General features: G+C 34.8%; 3 protein-coding genes across 3 annotated transcripts; 2 read left to right on the top strand and 1 right to left on the bottom strand.

The window, feature by feature from the left end:
- Positions 1-2,144: 2,144 nt before the first annotated feature.
- On the top strand, positions 2,145-6,426 carry LOC111478202 (probable serine/threonine-protein kinase WNK5). Its single transcript, XM_023122362.1, has 6 exons — positions 2,145-2,736; positions 3,206-3,471; positions 3,578-3,801; positions 3,867-4,024; positions 5,131-5,413; positions 5,534-6,426. Exons 1-6 carry the CDS (start codon positions 2,683-2,685, stop codon positions 6,241-6,243), a joined length of 1,695 nt encoding a protein of 564 aa, XP_022978130.1. The 5' UTR covers positions 2,145-2,682; the 3' UTR covers positions 6,244-6,426.
- An 872-nt stretch (positions 6,427-7,298) lies between these two features.
- Positions 7,299-9,085, top strand: LOC111478267. The gene is made up of 3 exons (XM_023122451.1): positions 7,299-7,823; positions 8,307-8,619; positions 8,713-9,085. The coding sequence occupies exons 1-3, from the start codon at positions 7,351-7,353 to the stop codon at positions 8,944-8,946; spliced, it is 1,020 nt and encodes a 339-aa protein (XP_022978219.1). The 5' UTR covers positions 7,299-7,350; the 3' UTR covers positions 8,947-9,085.
- A 6,622-nt stretch (positions 9,086-15,707) lies between these two features.
- LOC111478269 (transcription repressor OFP1-like) lies at positions 15,708-16,870 on the bottom strand. The gene has a single exon (XM_023122453.1). The coding sequence runs from the start codon at positions 16,809-16,811 to the stop codon at positions 15,795-15,797; it is 1,017 nt and encodes a 338-aa protein (XP_022978221.1). The 5' UTR covers positions 16,812-16,870; the 3' UTR covers positions 15,708-15,794.
- Between the last annotated feature and the right edge of the window lie 264 nt (positions 16,871-17,134).

Genomic DNA, 17,134 nt, shown 5'->3' with positions numbered 1-17,134 from the left:
AAAAAAGGGTATAATTATTGAGGAAACCCTAGAAATGAATTAAATAATTTAGTGATAAATACATAGTTTATATTAAAAATCTCAACTATTTAATTAATAAGAGACAAGTTGATGATTGACACGTCAAGTCAACTATATGTTTATAAATTTTGAGATGAAAATGACAAGAAACCAATGGGTACCAAACTCATCAAAATCTAACCCATGCTTATTATAAAGTCAGCTAAAATATTTAAGTATTGGATTTATTAAAAATTTAGCATAATTGTGATAGAATCTTTTTTTTTTTTTTTTTTTTTAATAAAAAAAGATAAGCCCATGATGGTATAAAAATAGTTGAATCATACCCTCTATTTTATCAGAGTTCCTAATTAATTGAAATATGCCCATTTTTTCTTAAAAAATTTGGAGAACATTGATAAATTCGACACGCCTTAGAGTTAGAGGCTGCCACGGTAGGAAGTAGTAGAAAAAAACTTGCTAATGAGCCAAAGCAAACATGCGCTATTACAAATGGTATCAGAGGCAGACATTAGACGATGTGCCAACAATAACGTTGGCCTCCAAGGGAGGTGAATTGTGAAATCTTATATTGATTTAAGAAGGGAACGAAACATTTCTTATAATAGTGTAAAAACCTCTTCCTAATATAAAATCGTGAAACTAATGGTGATACGTAATGAGTCAAAGTAGACAATATCTGCTAACGGTAGACTTGCGTGTTACAAATGGTAGAGTATTTAGGTTGCACATTCATACCCATAATAGAATCTACTACTTGAGCTGCTCGGTGAATATCCCTTATTATTGAGTCTGCTCCAATTATCTCGTCCATAGAAGAAGCTGATATAGAATAGACGTTTATTTTTTATTTTCCACGTAATTTTTGAAATTAAAAAATTAAAAGGTGGTCAAATTTAATTAAAAGTTAAAAACTTTTACCAAAATACATTTTAAAATAAAAGAGAAATTAAAAGGGCAATTGGCCCTTTTTCTTTATTGGCCTTTAGAAAGTCAACTTAAATATTAAAATATTACTCCGATGGCTACTTTCTTATTTATTTATTTATTTATTTATAAATATAATAATCGGCTCACTGTTTAATTTAGCCAAGCCGGCTGCCTTCAACTCCTCAACTTTCTTTTTATTTATAAATATAATTATCATTTTTATTTTATTTTGGATTCTAATAAAGTTTTTTTTACACTTTTTATTTAGTTTTAAAAATTAAATTTATAAATTCATATTTTAAAAATACAAAGTTTTAAGAAGTTGTTTTGTTTATAGAATTAATCATTAATTCTTTATTTGTATTTCTTTTTTAGTTACTTAATCATAAAAACTTCAAAATTAAATACGTTTACTTGAAATAATTCTACTTTCTAAGAATTTCTTTAGACAGTTTCTAAAATAATGCAACTGTATTATAGGGAAATGTCACGACACACAGGTGCCTTAAATATTAAATTACAATTTAGTATTTATATTTTTAAAATTATTTCTAATAGATCTCTAAACTTTATAAAATATCCTTTGAAAATCTTCAATTTTGTGTCTAATAAATTTTTAAATATTTTTTTTTAATAAACCCTAATTTATTACCCATTTAGAAAACAAAAAAACTATGGATCTATTATACATAAAATTGAAAAATCATGAATATATTGAACATAAATTCAGTGTTTTATAGGTTCATAAAATTAGAAAAGATTGAATATTTTAGTATATAATTTATCTCGAACACGTATGCATTAAATAGATTCTCGAACTTAATTTGCTATTAAGTTAATGAACTTTCAACGTCGTATCTGTAGCTAAACCGTTGAATTCTTCTAATGAACTTATTGTACTAAAAATTTATACCGAACAATTATTACATAAAATTGAAAGGACTCATTTGACATTTTTAAAATTAAAAGGACCTAATAAAAATTTGGAAGTAGTTTAAATTTATTTTATTACCACAACACAACCCTTCTCACAGTCTGCCGGCTGGCTCAGTAGGTGAAAGCCACAGCCGAAGCCGAACCAGCCACTAAATTCTCCGTTTAAAATCAACCCCGTCACCGTCAACAGACGTCATCCGTTAAAAAACAAACGCCTCTTAGTTCTTTCTTCATTTCATTCCATTTTGCATGATAAACTGAGTTGCCAAATTTTGCATTCAAATCCCCAAAGAAACAAAGAAAGAGAAAATTTTGTGTTCTAAGAAAATCAAACCAAATTTTCCCGAGAAAATTCCACAAATGGTTGTAGCAAAGCGAGGGCACAGATTCTTCAAATTCAGATTATTTTTCCATTTCATCTCTTGTTCTTCCTCCATTTCCAGTTCATAATCTCAAAATTAGCTTTGATCTTTTCATTTTCCCACCATCCAAACACCCTTTTTTCTTTCTGGGTTTTGGATTTTGACACAAATGGTTTCAAAATATTACCACAAATTTTCACGTGGGGTTGTTGAAATGAATTGGATTAAGCTGATTTGTGTTCATTACTCAAATCTTTTCTGGTTTTTGTTTGGATTTTTCTCGAATGAAAACTATCAAGGGAAGCCTCGGATCATCTAGCAATTCCTTCATCCTTTTTTCTCTTCAATAATTTTGTTTGGATTTTATTAAAACAATACTTTTTCAATATATATATATATATATTGTTTGTATTTTGATTTTGAGCTAAGAACAATGGCACAGCCTTCTGGGTATGCTGAAACAGACCCATCTGGTCGCTATGGACGGGTAAGTTTCTATAAACCCTACATACTCCTCCTTTAATTCCTCTTCTTTTTGTGTATATTTTACGTTAAATTATATAAATTACTCGGAAAAATTTGCTATGGGTTTTGAATAAGATGATAATCGAGTACTATTGTGCAAAAATTGATAAGATATCGTCTACTAAACTAACCCACAATGATCGGTGCATAAAAGTTGATTATATAAATGATTATAAAACGATCTTAAAATATTAAATCCTTTCAAATTGAAATTATAAACCGCTGAACTATGCTCAAATTGACTTAAAACATGTTTGTAGTTCATAATCTCGTTATTTTTAGGTTGAATTATATAAATTACTCCAAAATTTGAGGTAATTTTTGAATAAAATGATAATCGAGGACTATGGCGTAAAAATTGAAAAGATATCGTGTTTTAAAAAAGTTCAAAGAAGATAATATGAACGGTTGACGTTATTGTTATTGTGCAGTTTAGAGAGATTCTAGGAAAAGGAGCCATGAAGACAGTATATAAAGCCTTTGATGAGGTGCTTGGGATTGAAGTGGCATGGAACCAAGTCCAGCTCAAAGATGTGTTCCATTCCCCCGAGGAACTACAACGTCTCTACTCAGAAGTTCATCTCCTCAAGAACCTCAACCACGACTCGATCATCCGATTCTACGCTTCCTGGATCGATACTCATCGTCGAACCTTCAACTTCATCACCGAAATGTTCACCTCCGGCACCCTTAGAGAGTACTACTCATAATTCACAACATTATTCTTCTAAACGTTTCATCATGTTCTTGTTCTTGTTCTTGTTCTTGATATTTGTTCATTTCACTCTTCTAATGCTAATTAGGTACCGACAAAAACATCGAAACATCAATATCGAAGCGATCAAGAACTGGGCTCGACAAATCCTACACGGCCTAGCTTATCTTCATGGCCATGATCCTCCTGTAATCCATAGAGATCTCAAATGTGATAACATATTCATCAATGGCCATCTTGGGCAAGTTAAGATTGGTGACTTGGGACTTGCAACCATCCTTCATGATTCTCAACACGCTCATAGTGTTATAGGTAAGCTTCTCGAACTTCATATTTCTATAATGATATGATATTGTCGTAACGATCGGAATTTGCAGGTACACCGGAGTTCATGGCACCGGAGCTGTATGATGAGGATTATAATGAGCTTGTAGATGTTTATTCCTTTGGAATGTGTTTGATTGAGATGCTCACTTTGGAGTATCCTTATAGTGAGTGCTCCAACCCTGCTCAGATATACAAGAAAGTCACTTCGGTAAGTCGAAAAAAATATGATCGATCTCTCTAAACTATCATGATTTGTATTGATTTAGTAACGAGTTTCGAATAAATCCGTGAAGATGGTGTCTATTAAAATATGGATATTTTCAAAACAAATGATAAAGTTCAGAAGTATTTTTGTGTAATGTAAACATCCGTTAGTAATCATGTAAGCATTTAGCTAGTTGTCGAAGTCAATAGCATATACATAGTAGGCACAAAATTGAAAGTTGACATTTCAAACATTTCTTTGAAATTTAACAACGTGAAGATCGAACGATCAATGTGAGATCTCACATCGTTTGGAGAGGAGAATGAAACATTCCTTATAAGGGTGTGGAAACTTAACCCAAGTAGATACGTTTTAGAACCGTGAGGCTGACGACAATATGTCATGAGCCAAAACGGATAATACCTACTAGCGGTGGGCTTGGGCGGTTACAAATGGTATCAAAGCCAGATACCGGGCGGTGTGCCAGCGAGGACGTTGAGCCCTTAAAGGGGGTGAATTTGAGTTACCACATCGATTGGAGAGGGGAAAGAAGCATTCCTTATAAGGGTGTGGAACCTCTCCCTAGTAGACATGTTTTAAAACTGTGAGGCTGACGACGATATGTAATAGGCCAAAACGAACAATATCGGCTAGCGGTGGGTTTGGACTGACACAAAAGATATCAGAGCCAGACACCGGACGGTATGCCAACGAGGACGTTGGGCCCCCAAGGGAATGGATTGTGAGATCCCACGTCGGTTGGAGAGGGGAACGAAGCATTCCTTATAAGGGTATGAAAACCTCTCACTAGTAGACACGTCTTAAAACCATGAGGCTGACAGTGATATTTAACAAGTCAAAGCAGATAATAACTGCTAACGGTGGGCTTGAGCTGATATAAATGATATCAGAGCCAAACACCAGGCGGTATGCCAGCGAAGATGTTGAGCCATCAAGTGGTGGATTGTGAGATCTCACATTAGTTGGAGAGAGGAACGAAACATTCCTTATAAGAGTGTGAAAATTTCTCCATAATAGAAATGTTTTAAACCTGTGAGACTAGCGATAATACATAACGGGCTAAAGCGAAAATTGCATGGCACGAGCAGGGAAAGTTGCCAAATGCATTCTATGGGATCAAAGACTTGGAGGCCCAAAATTTTGTAAAGAAATGCTTGGAGAATGTTTCAAAGAGGGTGCCTGCCAAAGAGCTCTTGCTTGACCCATTTCTAGCTTCCAATAACAACAATGGCTCTCATCAAGAACACTTCTTGGGTTCATCACAAACTCCAAAGAATTCAATGTCAAGAAGGACAGACATGGTCATTTCTGGATCAATGAATCCCAACGACGATACTGTTTTTCTAAAAGTGCATATCAAAGGGAAGAACGGTAAATATCGCTAATTCTTCCCCTACGAATTTTCGTTCAATTATAGTCCCTAAATTTTGGTTTCATTCAATATTGATTTCTTTTTTCTAATTTGAAAACTCGTCGTATGCATGTGGATAGGTAAAGCTAAGAATGTACACTTTGCATTCGACACGATAAACGATACAACTATTGACGTTGCGACAGAGATGGTTAAAGAGTTGGAAATTGGTGATTGGGATCCGAGTGAGATAGCTATGATGATAAAGAATGAGATATACACATTGATACCCAATTGGGAGGAATACCATCAAGATAGCTTCAACTATGATGAACAAGAAGAAGACGGTGGCAAAGACGATGACGAAAGCTACGTAACCCGACATCCTTTCTACTCGTGCTCCTCCCATGCCTCCTCCTCAAATTCTCTTGAGGGTTTCTACTCTTTCTATGAGAATTCCCATCATCATATTTTGGATGGTGTGAATAGTGATGATGATGATACAAGTTCTTCCTTCAATTACTCTGAAATAAGCTTTTGTTCAAGCAATGAAGATGAGTATGGAAGGGAGCCTCAATGCATATCAACCACCAAGAACCCTACAAGATTTTGCCCTACCATGAAGATAGACGCACACCATTTGAGGTATAAGGACACTAAAGTAATGGTGGATCGAGAAGCGTTTGAGAGAGGATCCCGATCTGATAACTCAACTAGACTTACAAGGGTGAAGTCAATGGTGAACCTTCGTAGCGAGGCATTGCACCGATCGTTAGTAGAGATGTTGTTGAAGAAGCGATTGTTTAATACGGTGGATGCCATGGAGAATATTGGATACCAAAAGCCATAGGGTAACCTAATGTCCATCAAGAACCAACAAAGTAATGTTCTTGAAGTTCATGAATGGTTTCATTAGGGGTTGAGGATTTGTGTATAAATAAATGAAACAAACTTAAATGTGTGCTTGTAATTGTTTTGCATTTGTAAAATGTGTGAAACATAATGCTTCCATAATTAAACGTAGTTTAGGTTATATGCTTTAAAATCCTTCGATATTGATTTAACTAATCTTACTTGTAGAACGATTCAAATCTCAAATAAGTTTAGATCGATAATATAATCCGAATCTTACTTTTCTTGTAGTTTTGATGTTTTTAGATATTTTAGATCGAAGTTCGTGTGATTTCATATCATTTGGGATGAAATCAGCTTGATCAGGGTTTGCATATTAGTTCTTCGATCTAATTGACTAGAGTATTCAAATATGATTTTTTTTTAAAGTAATGACTAACTCCCTAACCTAATGTGGCACCGGGTTCAGGCCACAGGGAATTGTAGTATAGGGGGATGTCTTATCCTTTTGTCATCGCAAGGCTGGCTAATCGTACGCAGCAGGCTCGAAGACCCCTAATTTTGGAAGGCACAAGAGTCTGAGCGCTATTTGAATGTGCCACCGACACTATGTTACGTAGGTACCTGTGCAGGTGAGGCGTTAGTCAATCCTAGAAACGACGACAACGGTGCGAGTAGTTAATTACCAGACGTGTTACAATCTAGGGATCACCAGACAACTCCTTCCATCTATAGGGACCGAAGGGTAACGTACTCCTATCTATAGCACCGACAACGGAAGTGAACTAAAGGCTAATATATTAATAAATTATTACCCTATTAACTGATTTTAAATTTGAGAGGGTGGATTTATTATTATTATTATTATTATTATTTATAGGAGAAATAATAATGAAAGAATAAATAAATAACGAAAAAATGAATTAATGATAAGCATGAAGTAACAAACACAAAACGTGCGTACTACGCCATAAATGACCCAATTGGGCCCTTCAAAACAAATTTTCTATTTTTTTTAATATATATATTTATAAAAAATAAACCCACATAATCAGAACTAAGAAACTCCAAATTTCGCCGCCGTCCACCGTCGTTATTAAAAGATATGGCTCTCTCACGCACAAAATCCCGCTTGACCATCCCAGCTCCGCCGCCGTCTCCGATCCCCACTGGCACCGGATCGCGCTCGGCGGCCAACGAGACATTCAAACAATTTCTCGAGAAGTCGATTCACCTGCCGCAACTCTCTTTGCCTGAATCCCGCTTTATCTCCACCACTAATCCTTCCCTCGCCGTCATTGATTTCCGATCACTCGCTTCTCCAAGTGGCGGCGACGCGACGGCGCGAATGCTCCGGTCGGCCAATGAATTCGGGGCGTTTCGTATTGTTAATCACGGGATTTCCGGCGAGGAGATTTTGTCGGTGGTGAATGAAGCTAAATCCGTTTGGGAAGATGATGATCGGAGCTGGGCTGGAGACGTCGGAAATCGGGACGTGGTTTTCCAGGTACGGCGCCGGAACGACAGCGACGCGTCGGCAATTACAGTTGTACAGGCCGCAACGAACCGGCAAATCAGGTAAAATTCCGATTCCATCCAATAACTTTGAATGTTTCCGATATGTTTCAAAATGGGCTGTAATGGGCTGGGCTTCGCTGTAAGTGGCCCAAGTCAGGCCCACTTTTTACGGAAATGTTTTCTTAGAATTTATTTATTAATAGGAATTATATATATATATTATATATATATATATATATAATATACACACATGTATAGATATATATGTATATATACATATCTTTATATAATTTAAAAAACTTAACGGTATATTGGCACTTCATATATTATCTTAAAAATTTTATTTTGAAGGTTCGTGAGTATTTTTCTAAATGTGATATTAATCCTACGGGTTTTTTTTTTTGTCAATCTCGGATTCCAATAATTTGTATTCCATTATTTACTAATTTCGAACCCAATCAACTGAGTCCAACTATTATCTGTACTAACCCGTTTTTTAATGGAATTTGATTCGGTTCAATTCGGGTTCGGGTCGACTTGCAGTGAAAAGATGGAGAAAATAAGAAGCAAACTAGAAGGCATTGAAGAGAAAATAAGCGAAAGGTTATGGGAATGCATGGGTGAGAACATGAAGAAAGGAGACAAAAAAGAGACCATTTTCAGCATTTATAGATACAATAATCACCAAAACCCTAACCCATGTGAGAGGGACAATAAAAATAAGAACATGATGAGCCTCCACATCCCCGGAGAGCATTGCCAATTCTCTATCAATTCTCATCAACAACCCTCCTCCTCCTTTACCTTTGATGCTGCTGCCGACACGATTGTCGTCACCCTCGGCGAGCAACTCGTGGTAATCTTATTCGTACTCTCCTGTTTCGTGACTAGTTTATGGATGTTGTTTAGGTTTCATTTGATAACTATTAAACCCGTTTGATTTTGATAGGAACGGAGCTCGGAGAAATTAAAGAGTGCAAGAAGTGAGATGACATTTGTGCCCGACTTGCTTGGAAGTGGAACTTCGTTCTCGATTGAGCTTCAAGTTTCAAACACTAATTTAGTGAAAAAGCATTCCCATTCTAACATCATCACTATTTATGATCAAATCATGGTTGCGTTTTATGTTATTTCAGTTTATGTTCTTTACAATTGCATGTGTTCATTGTTTAAAGGCAAATAAGCTTGGGTTTGTGATTGAATGTTCATATGATTGGTTTGTTGGTTGAAGGGTTTATTGGGATTTGTATTTGAAAGTGGCTTGTATTTGAAGAAAAGTGTGGAATTGAATATGAATATTGTAATTTCATTTATATACTTACCCGATGTTATTTCTTCCGCTGATCATTATTTTATATATAAAAAAATATTTTGTTCTTCTCTTCAACTGCGAGTGTGATCAGACAATCTACCTATTTTGGGCCTAGTGTCGTCACTAGTTCACTTCTCCAATCGATGTGGGACACCCCAATCTACCTCCCTTTGAGGTCAGTGTTCTTGTTGGCACACTGTCTCATGTTCACCCCTGAACGTTGGCACATCGCCCGATGTCTGCCTTTGATACCGTTTGTAACAGCCCAAGCCCCACCACTAGCAAATATTGTTCTCTTTGGAGCTTTTTCTTCCGGTCTTTCTCTCAAAGTTCTGCTGGGGAGAGGTGCTCATTTTTTATAATATCAATATTTTTTAGTTATTCTTAGTATAAATATGCTTTCGACACATCATGATAACAAGTAGTACCACGATTTCAAGATGACCCATGTACTAGTTTCAGTCGACTCTAGCTTAGAATAATTCACCAACCACGTTAAGAACAAAAAGTTTCAACTTAGCGGTAATAACCTTATTTCTTGATTGACATAGAGCGGAATTATTGAGGATATAGACATTTTCCTCTTTATTATATAAAATATTTTAAATATTTATGTTAGTCTAAATAATGATACAATAATTAAAATCTTGAGTTTATACATTAAATTTTTGTTTTCATACATTCTTGCAATTGAAATGATATTATTTATTTATTATGATTTGTATTAAATGTGAATTAACACATTCAAATAAATATTTTTATCATATGATAATGGTAAGATTATTAATTAAGTTGTCCTCTCATTGTTGTTGTAATACTTGCATCTCGAAGCTAATGCACTAGATCCCATTAAAACATTTGTAATCGAACAACCTATTGTATGTCTTAGTCTACTATCGATCTTAGACTTTGTAACATTTAATATGTAGCTTTTATCTTATCTAATGTCAAATCTTGAGGACTTGTCGGTCAAAGAAAAGGAGATGTCTTGACGAGGTGAGTGTCACGTATAGTTTCGTTGAAAAGGGTGTATGAGATCCGACATCGTTGGAGAAGGAAACGAAGCATTTTTTATAATGATGTGGAAATCTCTTCCTAATCAACGTGTTTTAAAATTGTGAAGCGGAGATATGTAACGAGCCAAAACAAACAATATCTATTAGCGGTGGACTTAGACTGTAACAAGGTGTGCTGCCACCACCTAATAGACTCTAAAGTAGGGGTTATACAAGTTGGGTACGGAAATCTTTTGGACCAACTCCAAATTTCAAGTTGTTTAAGTTGGTGACATAAGAAATATAAATAGAGTTCACTCCTGAACTACTGAACTCACCTTCTTTCACTCTAAAGCAAGGAACGTAACCCAGCCCAATCTTCTACTTTCGGGTCGAATTTATTAAATATTAAACCTTTCAAAATTATAACATATCACTAAAATCAGTTACAAACGTCAAATATCTTTAATCTTTATAATAATCTTAGAAATAGGGTTGGGTCGGGTTATAACCTCATTTTTTGGTTAGTCCACCAGAAAAAAAATATATCAACTCATGAACCGACTCGATTTTTTCAATTTTATAAATTTTAACGTTAGATAGTCTAAATTGGTCAAATTCTCGAAGTTCGTAAGGCTAAATTGGTCAAAGCTCATTTCAATTTTCAAGGAACTATAATGATTTTCATGGTCAATATATTCCGCTCAAGCATTGAGCCAAGGCATCCCTCCACCGCATCAAATTCTTTTTAGGTTACTAAATCAAAAATGACAGACAAATTTGAAAATTTTAATTAATACGAGGAAAGGACAAAAAAAAAAAAAAAATAAATTATATAATAATAAAAGAATATATTATAACCTAATAAAACGGCGTCGTGTAATAAATAAAATGGACGCTTGGGAAAATTTGAAATAATAGAGAAATAGAGGGGGCGAAATTTAATTAAAAAAATAAGTTTGGTAAAGGACAATGAAAACAGTTTATTACCGAAAAGGACACCTGTATAAAACGACGGCTGTAATTTAAGATTTTCTGGAAGATTTTTGTATCCCCATCACCCGCACGTGCTTAAGTCACCGATCAATTTCTTGTCGCTTTGTCATTGGTCTGTCACCGAATTTCTTCCCTGCCTCTTAAATTATGTGATTAATATTTATAAATATATAATTTTCCTTTTCTTTAATAGTGTGGCTTATTCTTCGTCTTTATATATTATTAATTTTTGTTTTATTTTGTCCATAAATAAGAGGGAATAAGATTTATATATTGGAATTTTGGATGTATTAGGAGGGGTTGGTAGGGCTTTCTCTGACCTACCCAAAAACAAATTATTCTCGAGATTAATTCGATTCGATATAACCTCTTATGCTTTGTCGTCAACCTCGTGGTTTTAAAACGTGAGAGACGTTTCACGTCCTTATAAAAAATGTTATGTTTCACGTCTTTATAACACGCCGCTCAGTGTCTGACTCTGATATCATTTATAACAATTCAAGTCAGTCGCATCGCAATTTTAATAGAGTGAACTTATAAGAAATGTTTCGTTCACGCATCGCCGCTAGAAATGAATCACGATTTTCAACACCCTTTATAAGGAATGTTTTATTCATCTCTCCAACTGATATAGATGTCACACAATTAAAATTTTGAAGCAGGAATGAAAGATTAGACTCGAATTTGTAACGCCTTTGGTAGGGTGGACAACTGCTGGCTAGCTTTTGAGACAATGAAAACACTCATTGGTATCAAGCTACTATGACAAAGGGCGATGCAAGTGTAGACAAAGATTCAAATCTCTGATCGAAACTTGTTGACAACTCAATTCCAATAGCGATTTTGAATTAAAGATGACTTTCATCGGTGACCCATTTCTTGAACGGCGTTAGTTCAAAATACCCATAGCTTAAAGAATACAAATTAACAAATAATCGAGCCTTTTCAGTAAGAACCAGTAGGTAACTATTTTTTTTTTTTTTAATTAAGAGTGTCTTATAACTTTTAATTATTAATTAAATACTTCAATTATCCTTTTTTTAATGCTAATTTTTTATGGTTAAAAGGTAATGGAAGAAAAAGAGAAGAAATTAGTGGTACTTTAGTGAACATCATCATTATCTTCTTGACACATTTATTTGTGTGTTTGCAATATTATATTTGCCTTCTATTATTCGTATTTAATTCCACAAAAAGAAAATCAAATAGAAAAATAATAATTAAAGAATCAACTTAATAATCATGCTTTAATTGAAATATATATATATATATATATAAAAGTTATTATTAAAGATTTGATTTTTATATTTAATTTTGTAAACTTCCGACCAAGAGAACATCAGGTTGGCCGACACTGTCGAACAACCGACAGAAATTCAGCCCGCCGTCAGTCTTAGACTCTAAGAAATTGCAGAAAATTTGTCACATTTTCCAATGAAAGGCGTTTCTAATACTAACTTAAGCTTAAGAGTATATTAATTCAAGAAATATCTTGGTACGAAGTTGTTATTTTACACGTTATCTCGATAGTTGACTTGGGTTTACTTCAAATGTCACATCGAATGCGCACCTTGTTTAGAATCATGCATCAATGCCATTTTATACCATTGAATTACATAAATGAGAGTAAAATTATGTATTCAAGATGTTTCGGTATTATGAACAACACGTGGGCCCGTTCTTAATAGCATGATTGAGTGAGCTACGATGGTTGACGATACCTCGTGACTTGGGATGATGTCAAGACATATGAGCTTGTAATTGAGAACCAAGATGGCGTTGGATGTGGCATTGTATTGAGAGACCTTGATTCCAAGTGAAGAAAAGATCGAGTTAAATGATTTTGTCTAATGTAAAGACAAATCGATTGTGTTGCATATGATTGATCATGCATACGCGTATAAAACATTTTAGGACTGAATTGAGTTTAATTAATTATATAATAAGAATCTTTTTTTAAAATTTAAAACATTTTCCAACCCAATGACCCGGTCGGATGGAAACCCGGAATCGACGAGTCGGGTTATTTTGTCCTTTCTACCGTCGCCGACAGTCTCCCATTCTCCCACTTACATTAGGACACGTGGGTAGTACGGACAAGACATGATATGACGTGGCAGTGTAGGGTTTGACAAAAAAAAGTCAAAGCTTATGTACCATCCAGAATCAGATGGATAATAGATATGCACATGCATGAACCCCACTCCCCAATTTTCTCTTTTCTTCTTTTTATTAAAGAATTTTTAAATGCTTTTTCAACCAACTTTTTTATTTTCTTTTTGAATAAAGCTTAAAAAGAGGGGCTAAAAGGATATATTTGCACATTAGGGTGAATTTTTATTAGGCTTGTCGGGTTAAAATTTTTGTAGGGTTGTACACGGGTTGGGATAGATTGAAGAAATCTTTTAGATCGACTTAAAATTTTGTGTTGGTTGAGTTGGTGACCTGAGCAACTTGAATAGAGTTCACAACTCAATTCAACCCATTGTATATGTTAACAAGTCACAATACATTATTAACATTAGTTACAAACGTTAAATATCTTAATATTTACATAATCTTAAAAGTAGAGTAGTGTAAGGTTAGGTTATAATCCTATTTTCGGGTTGGTCGGGTTGATTCAATAAAAAAAATAACAACCCACGAACCTACCAGAATTTTTGGAACCCAACCGAACTTTTGTGGTTTGAGTTAGGTAGTTCGAATTGGTTGAATTTTTGAGTCATTTTAACACCTCTAAAAGTAAAATCTAATTCAATTATTTTAAAAGTGTAATAATAATAATAATAAAATGAGATTTTACGATTCCAACGTTAAGTCAATAGTTGGTGAAGATGAAAGCAAAGATTATGAACTCGAGGTCAAGATGTTGTTATAGTAAATGAGGTATAAACTCGAGGTAAAGGTCAAACAAAAACTACTACAAATGAACAACGTCTTTTTAGACATTACGTTAATGAATTTAAAACGTATGAAATTACGGAGTTGTTTAAATTTGCACCATACTTTCGTAATTTATGAGTCTTCCATAGTAACAAGCAATCCTTTCTATCGTAACTTGTGTAATCCTTTGTCTTTATTTAAAAACATTTCTTAAAAAAGGTTGAATATTGAAAATAGTGGATGCGACAAGTAAAATCACGATATAGTGGTACAATTCTCGTGGACATAAATAGGTGTTCGTCACAAGACCCTATCTCGAAGATGTGGTATAATTTTCATGTATAGAGATAGTTAATTAACTCAAGACCATAATATACAATCGAATGTAATTATCATTGTGAGATCCCACATCGGTTGGAGAAGGGAACGAAGTAATACTCAATGATTCAAGCCAAAAAGTCACGTGCTATCTTATTTATTCAGATAAAGGTAAAGCACTCATGCACAAATGACGGTGGATCCTGGAATGAAGCTAAGATAGGACAGTAATGAGTAGTTTTATAGGTGGGTTTTCGATGTCAATTATTTTTACTCGGGGATGTATAGGAGTTTTTAAATATTGGATATTAAATATTTTAATGTTCTTCAAATGATGTAGAAAAGTCAATTCAATTATTGACCATAAATTTCAAAAAAAAATTATTTTTTTTTTCTTGAAGTCTCCAAATTTTCAAATTTTAAACTATATATGTTTGAAGGTACAATTATTTATCTGTTTAAAAATTAAAAAAAAATAATAAAACTAATAAAATAAGAGAATGGTTTTAAAATAATTGCTTAAATATGTCTTAATTAACCATTTTTTATGAAAAAAAATAATTTATACATAAAAAATGAATTTTAAATATTCAGCAATATTTAGTTATAATAGTTAAAAGATAAGCTTATGAATTTTACTAAAAAGTAAAAAAAATAATAATAAATAAATAAATAAAAGTTGAGAAAATCAACTCAACTTTTACTTTATTTTTTGAATTCCTTTTTTCTTTCACCTTCTTTTCCCACTTCTTTTCAGCTTCTTTTTCCACTTGTTTGTCGTTAAATTACGAGTTTTGTTGTATACGTCGATGGTTATTCTTGTTTATTTAGGACGATTTTAAAAAAATTTAGTTTGTTCTAAGTGACTTATTACTCTAATTATGAACACGTTTTAAAATCATGAAGCTGACGACGATACGTAATGAGCTGAAATGGACAATTCCTACTAGTAATGAACTTAGGTTGTTACAAATGGTACTAAGGTCATATATTGGACGATGTGCTAGTAAGGACACTGACCACCAAGGTAGTGGATTGTGAGATCCCACATTAGTTGGAGAGAAAACGAAACATTTCTTAAAATAGTGTGGAAATCTCTTATTAATAAACACATTTTAAAACTGTGAGATTGACAACTATGTATAAGGAGCTAAAACGGACAATATCTACTAGCGGTAGGTTTGGACTATTATAAATGATATCAAAAGTTAGATATTAAGCAGTGTGTTAATGATGACGTTGGTCTACAAAGGGTTAACCGTGAGATTGTGTATTAGTTTGAATAACAAGAATTAAAAGAGTCATTTTGTTGGATCATTAAGCTGAAAGTAGTGCCTGGAGAATGCAGCTTCAAAACATGATCATCTTGTCTTTTAAGGATGTGTTCTTCCTACAATAAATGAATAAAAATTGGACCTTTTTTGTCCCAATGTTTAGAAGTTGAAATTAAGCTAAAAATTTTATTTAAATTTTGTTTAGAATTAGACGGAAGAACTGTACAAGAAATTTGAAATGGGTATTTGAAAATCAAACGGCAAGTTCCGTAAGATCAAACCAGATCTGCTTGAAAACTTTGATTATAAGATCGTGATATTCATCGGCGTTCAAACAGAGATAGCATGCAAGAAGATCTTCCAAATCCTTCGAACCTCTAATGTTGTTCTCAACGATCATCTCCACCATTGATTCTCTGAAGTCCTTTTGTGGATCGTACGATGATTTCATGATCGCCAAGCTGTCGGAAAGGCTCCGCCGGGATGACACGCTTTTCCGGCCTCCGATTTTCCGGTGCCCGATTTTGGGGGAGTGGATTCGGAGCCGTACGCCGGGGGAATTCGCCGGAGGTTTCTTTGTCGTATTTGTTGTCGTCGTCGTCCTCCTCTGTTTTGTGTCTTTTCTCTTCTGCTTTGTTATGATCGGCGGGAGGTCCACTTCCGACAGGGAGTCGAACGCGCCGACGACGACATTGTTGGAGTAGTTTGATGACACGTCGATTACGATATCGCGGTCGAAGGATTTGGATTCGGGTTCAACGGCGAGGATTTTGTCGGATTCAGGGGAGGTTTCGGAGGGTGACGTGGACAATTCCGGTGGAGAATCTGATTTGGTCCAGATGGACTCTGCCGTCGTGCGGCAGCTGCAGCCGACGGAGGAGGAGTTGTGGAGTTTCACTGCCGTCGCCGTCGACGACCGGTTACTCGTTTGTGTTTTTCCTGGTTTGCCCTGTTNTGACGACTTTCTCGGCGGTACCGGCATAGGCAGCAGCGGCGGGGACGGCGGAGGGGAATTAACACAGAACCCATCGTTGGATTCGAGTTCTCTGGTGAAATAGTAAGATTTTCTAGAGTGAGAATGCGGCGACGGCACTTGCAACTGCCTCTGTTTTGGCGGTGGTGGCGGAGGCGGTGGCTGCCGGGGCTTTTTCTTCGAATAAAAAGGTGTTTGGTTGGTTGAGGATCTTCCTCTCCCGCCTCCAATTTCTCTGAGCTTGTAAAACCAAGCGTTTGGAATCATATCCGATAATCGGAATTTGTGATTTCTCATCGGAAAATTTTCTCTCTCTAAAAAGTCTCAAATCTCTCTCTCTCTGTCTCACCTCTGTTTTAGCGTCGCCGGTGGGAGAGATAAAAAAGAGGGGCGGTTTTAGGATTTGGGGAGAGAGAAGGGGCCCACCAGCGTAGAAAAAGTGGGGATAAAGGCAAAACGGTGGGGTCCACGTGGCATTTTTATTTTAAATATTTCTTTTTTGTTTTATACTAAAAAAAATATATTCTTTTTTGTTTTAATTGTTCATTTTACTATGCATTAGAAGTTTAAATAGAACCCAATTTAAAATTAAAAAAATTAACCTAATAAATCACTAAATA

The sequence above is a fragment of the Cucurbita maxima genome, unplaced genomic scaffold (genome assembly GCF_002738345.1).
Source record: "Cucurbita maxima cultivar Rimu unplaced genomic scaffold, Cmax_1.0 Cma_Scf00004, whole genome shotgun sequence".
Lineage (NCBI taxonomy): Eukaryota > Viridiplantae > Streptophyta > Magnoliopsida > Cucurbitales > Cucurbitaceae > Cucurbita > Cucurbita maxima.
Note: the sequence above shows the minus strand (reverse complement) of the source record. Positions and strands in the feature narration are given on the sequence as shown.

What these genes read in the sequence shown, in the direction of transcription:
- LOC111478202 (XM_023122362.1), top strand. Translation starts at nt 2,683, where the DNA reads ATGGCACAGCCTTCTGGGTATGCTGAAACAGACCCATCTGGTCGCTAT. An exon ending in ACCTCCGGCACCCTTAGAGA is followed by an intron (nt 3,472 to 3,577) that starts GTACTACTCATA and finishes AATGCTAATTAG; the next exon opens with GTACCGACAAAAACATCGAA. An exon ending in TATACAAGAAAGTCACTTCG is followed by an intron (nt 4,025 to 5,130) that starts GTAAGTCGAAAA and finishes TGGCACGAGCAG; the next exon opens with GGAAAGTTGCCAAATGCATT.
- LOC111478267 (XM_023122451.1), top strand. Translation starts at nt 7,351, where the DNA reads ATGGCTCTCTCACGCACAAAATCCCGCTTGACCATCCCAGCTCCGCCG. An exon ending in GCAACGAACCGGCAAATCAG is followed by an intron (nt 7,824 to 8,306) that starts GTAAAATTCCGA and finishes GTCGACTTGCAG; the next exon opens with TGAAAAGATGGAGAAAATAA. An exon ending in CCCTCGGCGAGCAACTCGTG is followed by an intron (nt 8,620 to 8,712) that starts GTAATCTTATTC and finishes TGATTTTGATAG; the next exon opens with GAACGGAGCTCGGAGAAATT.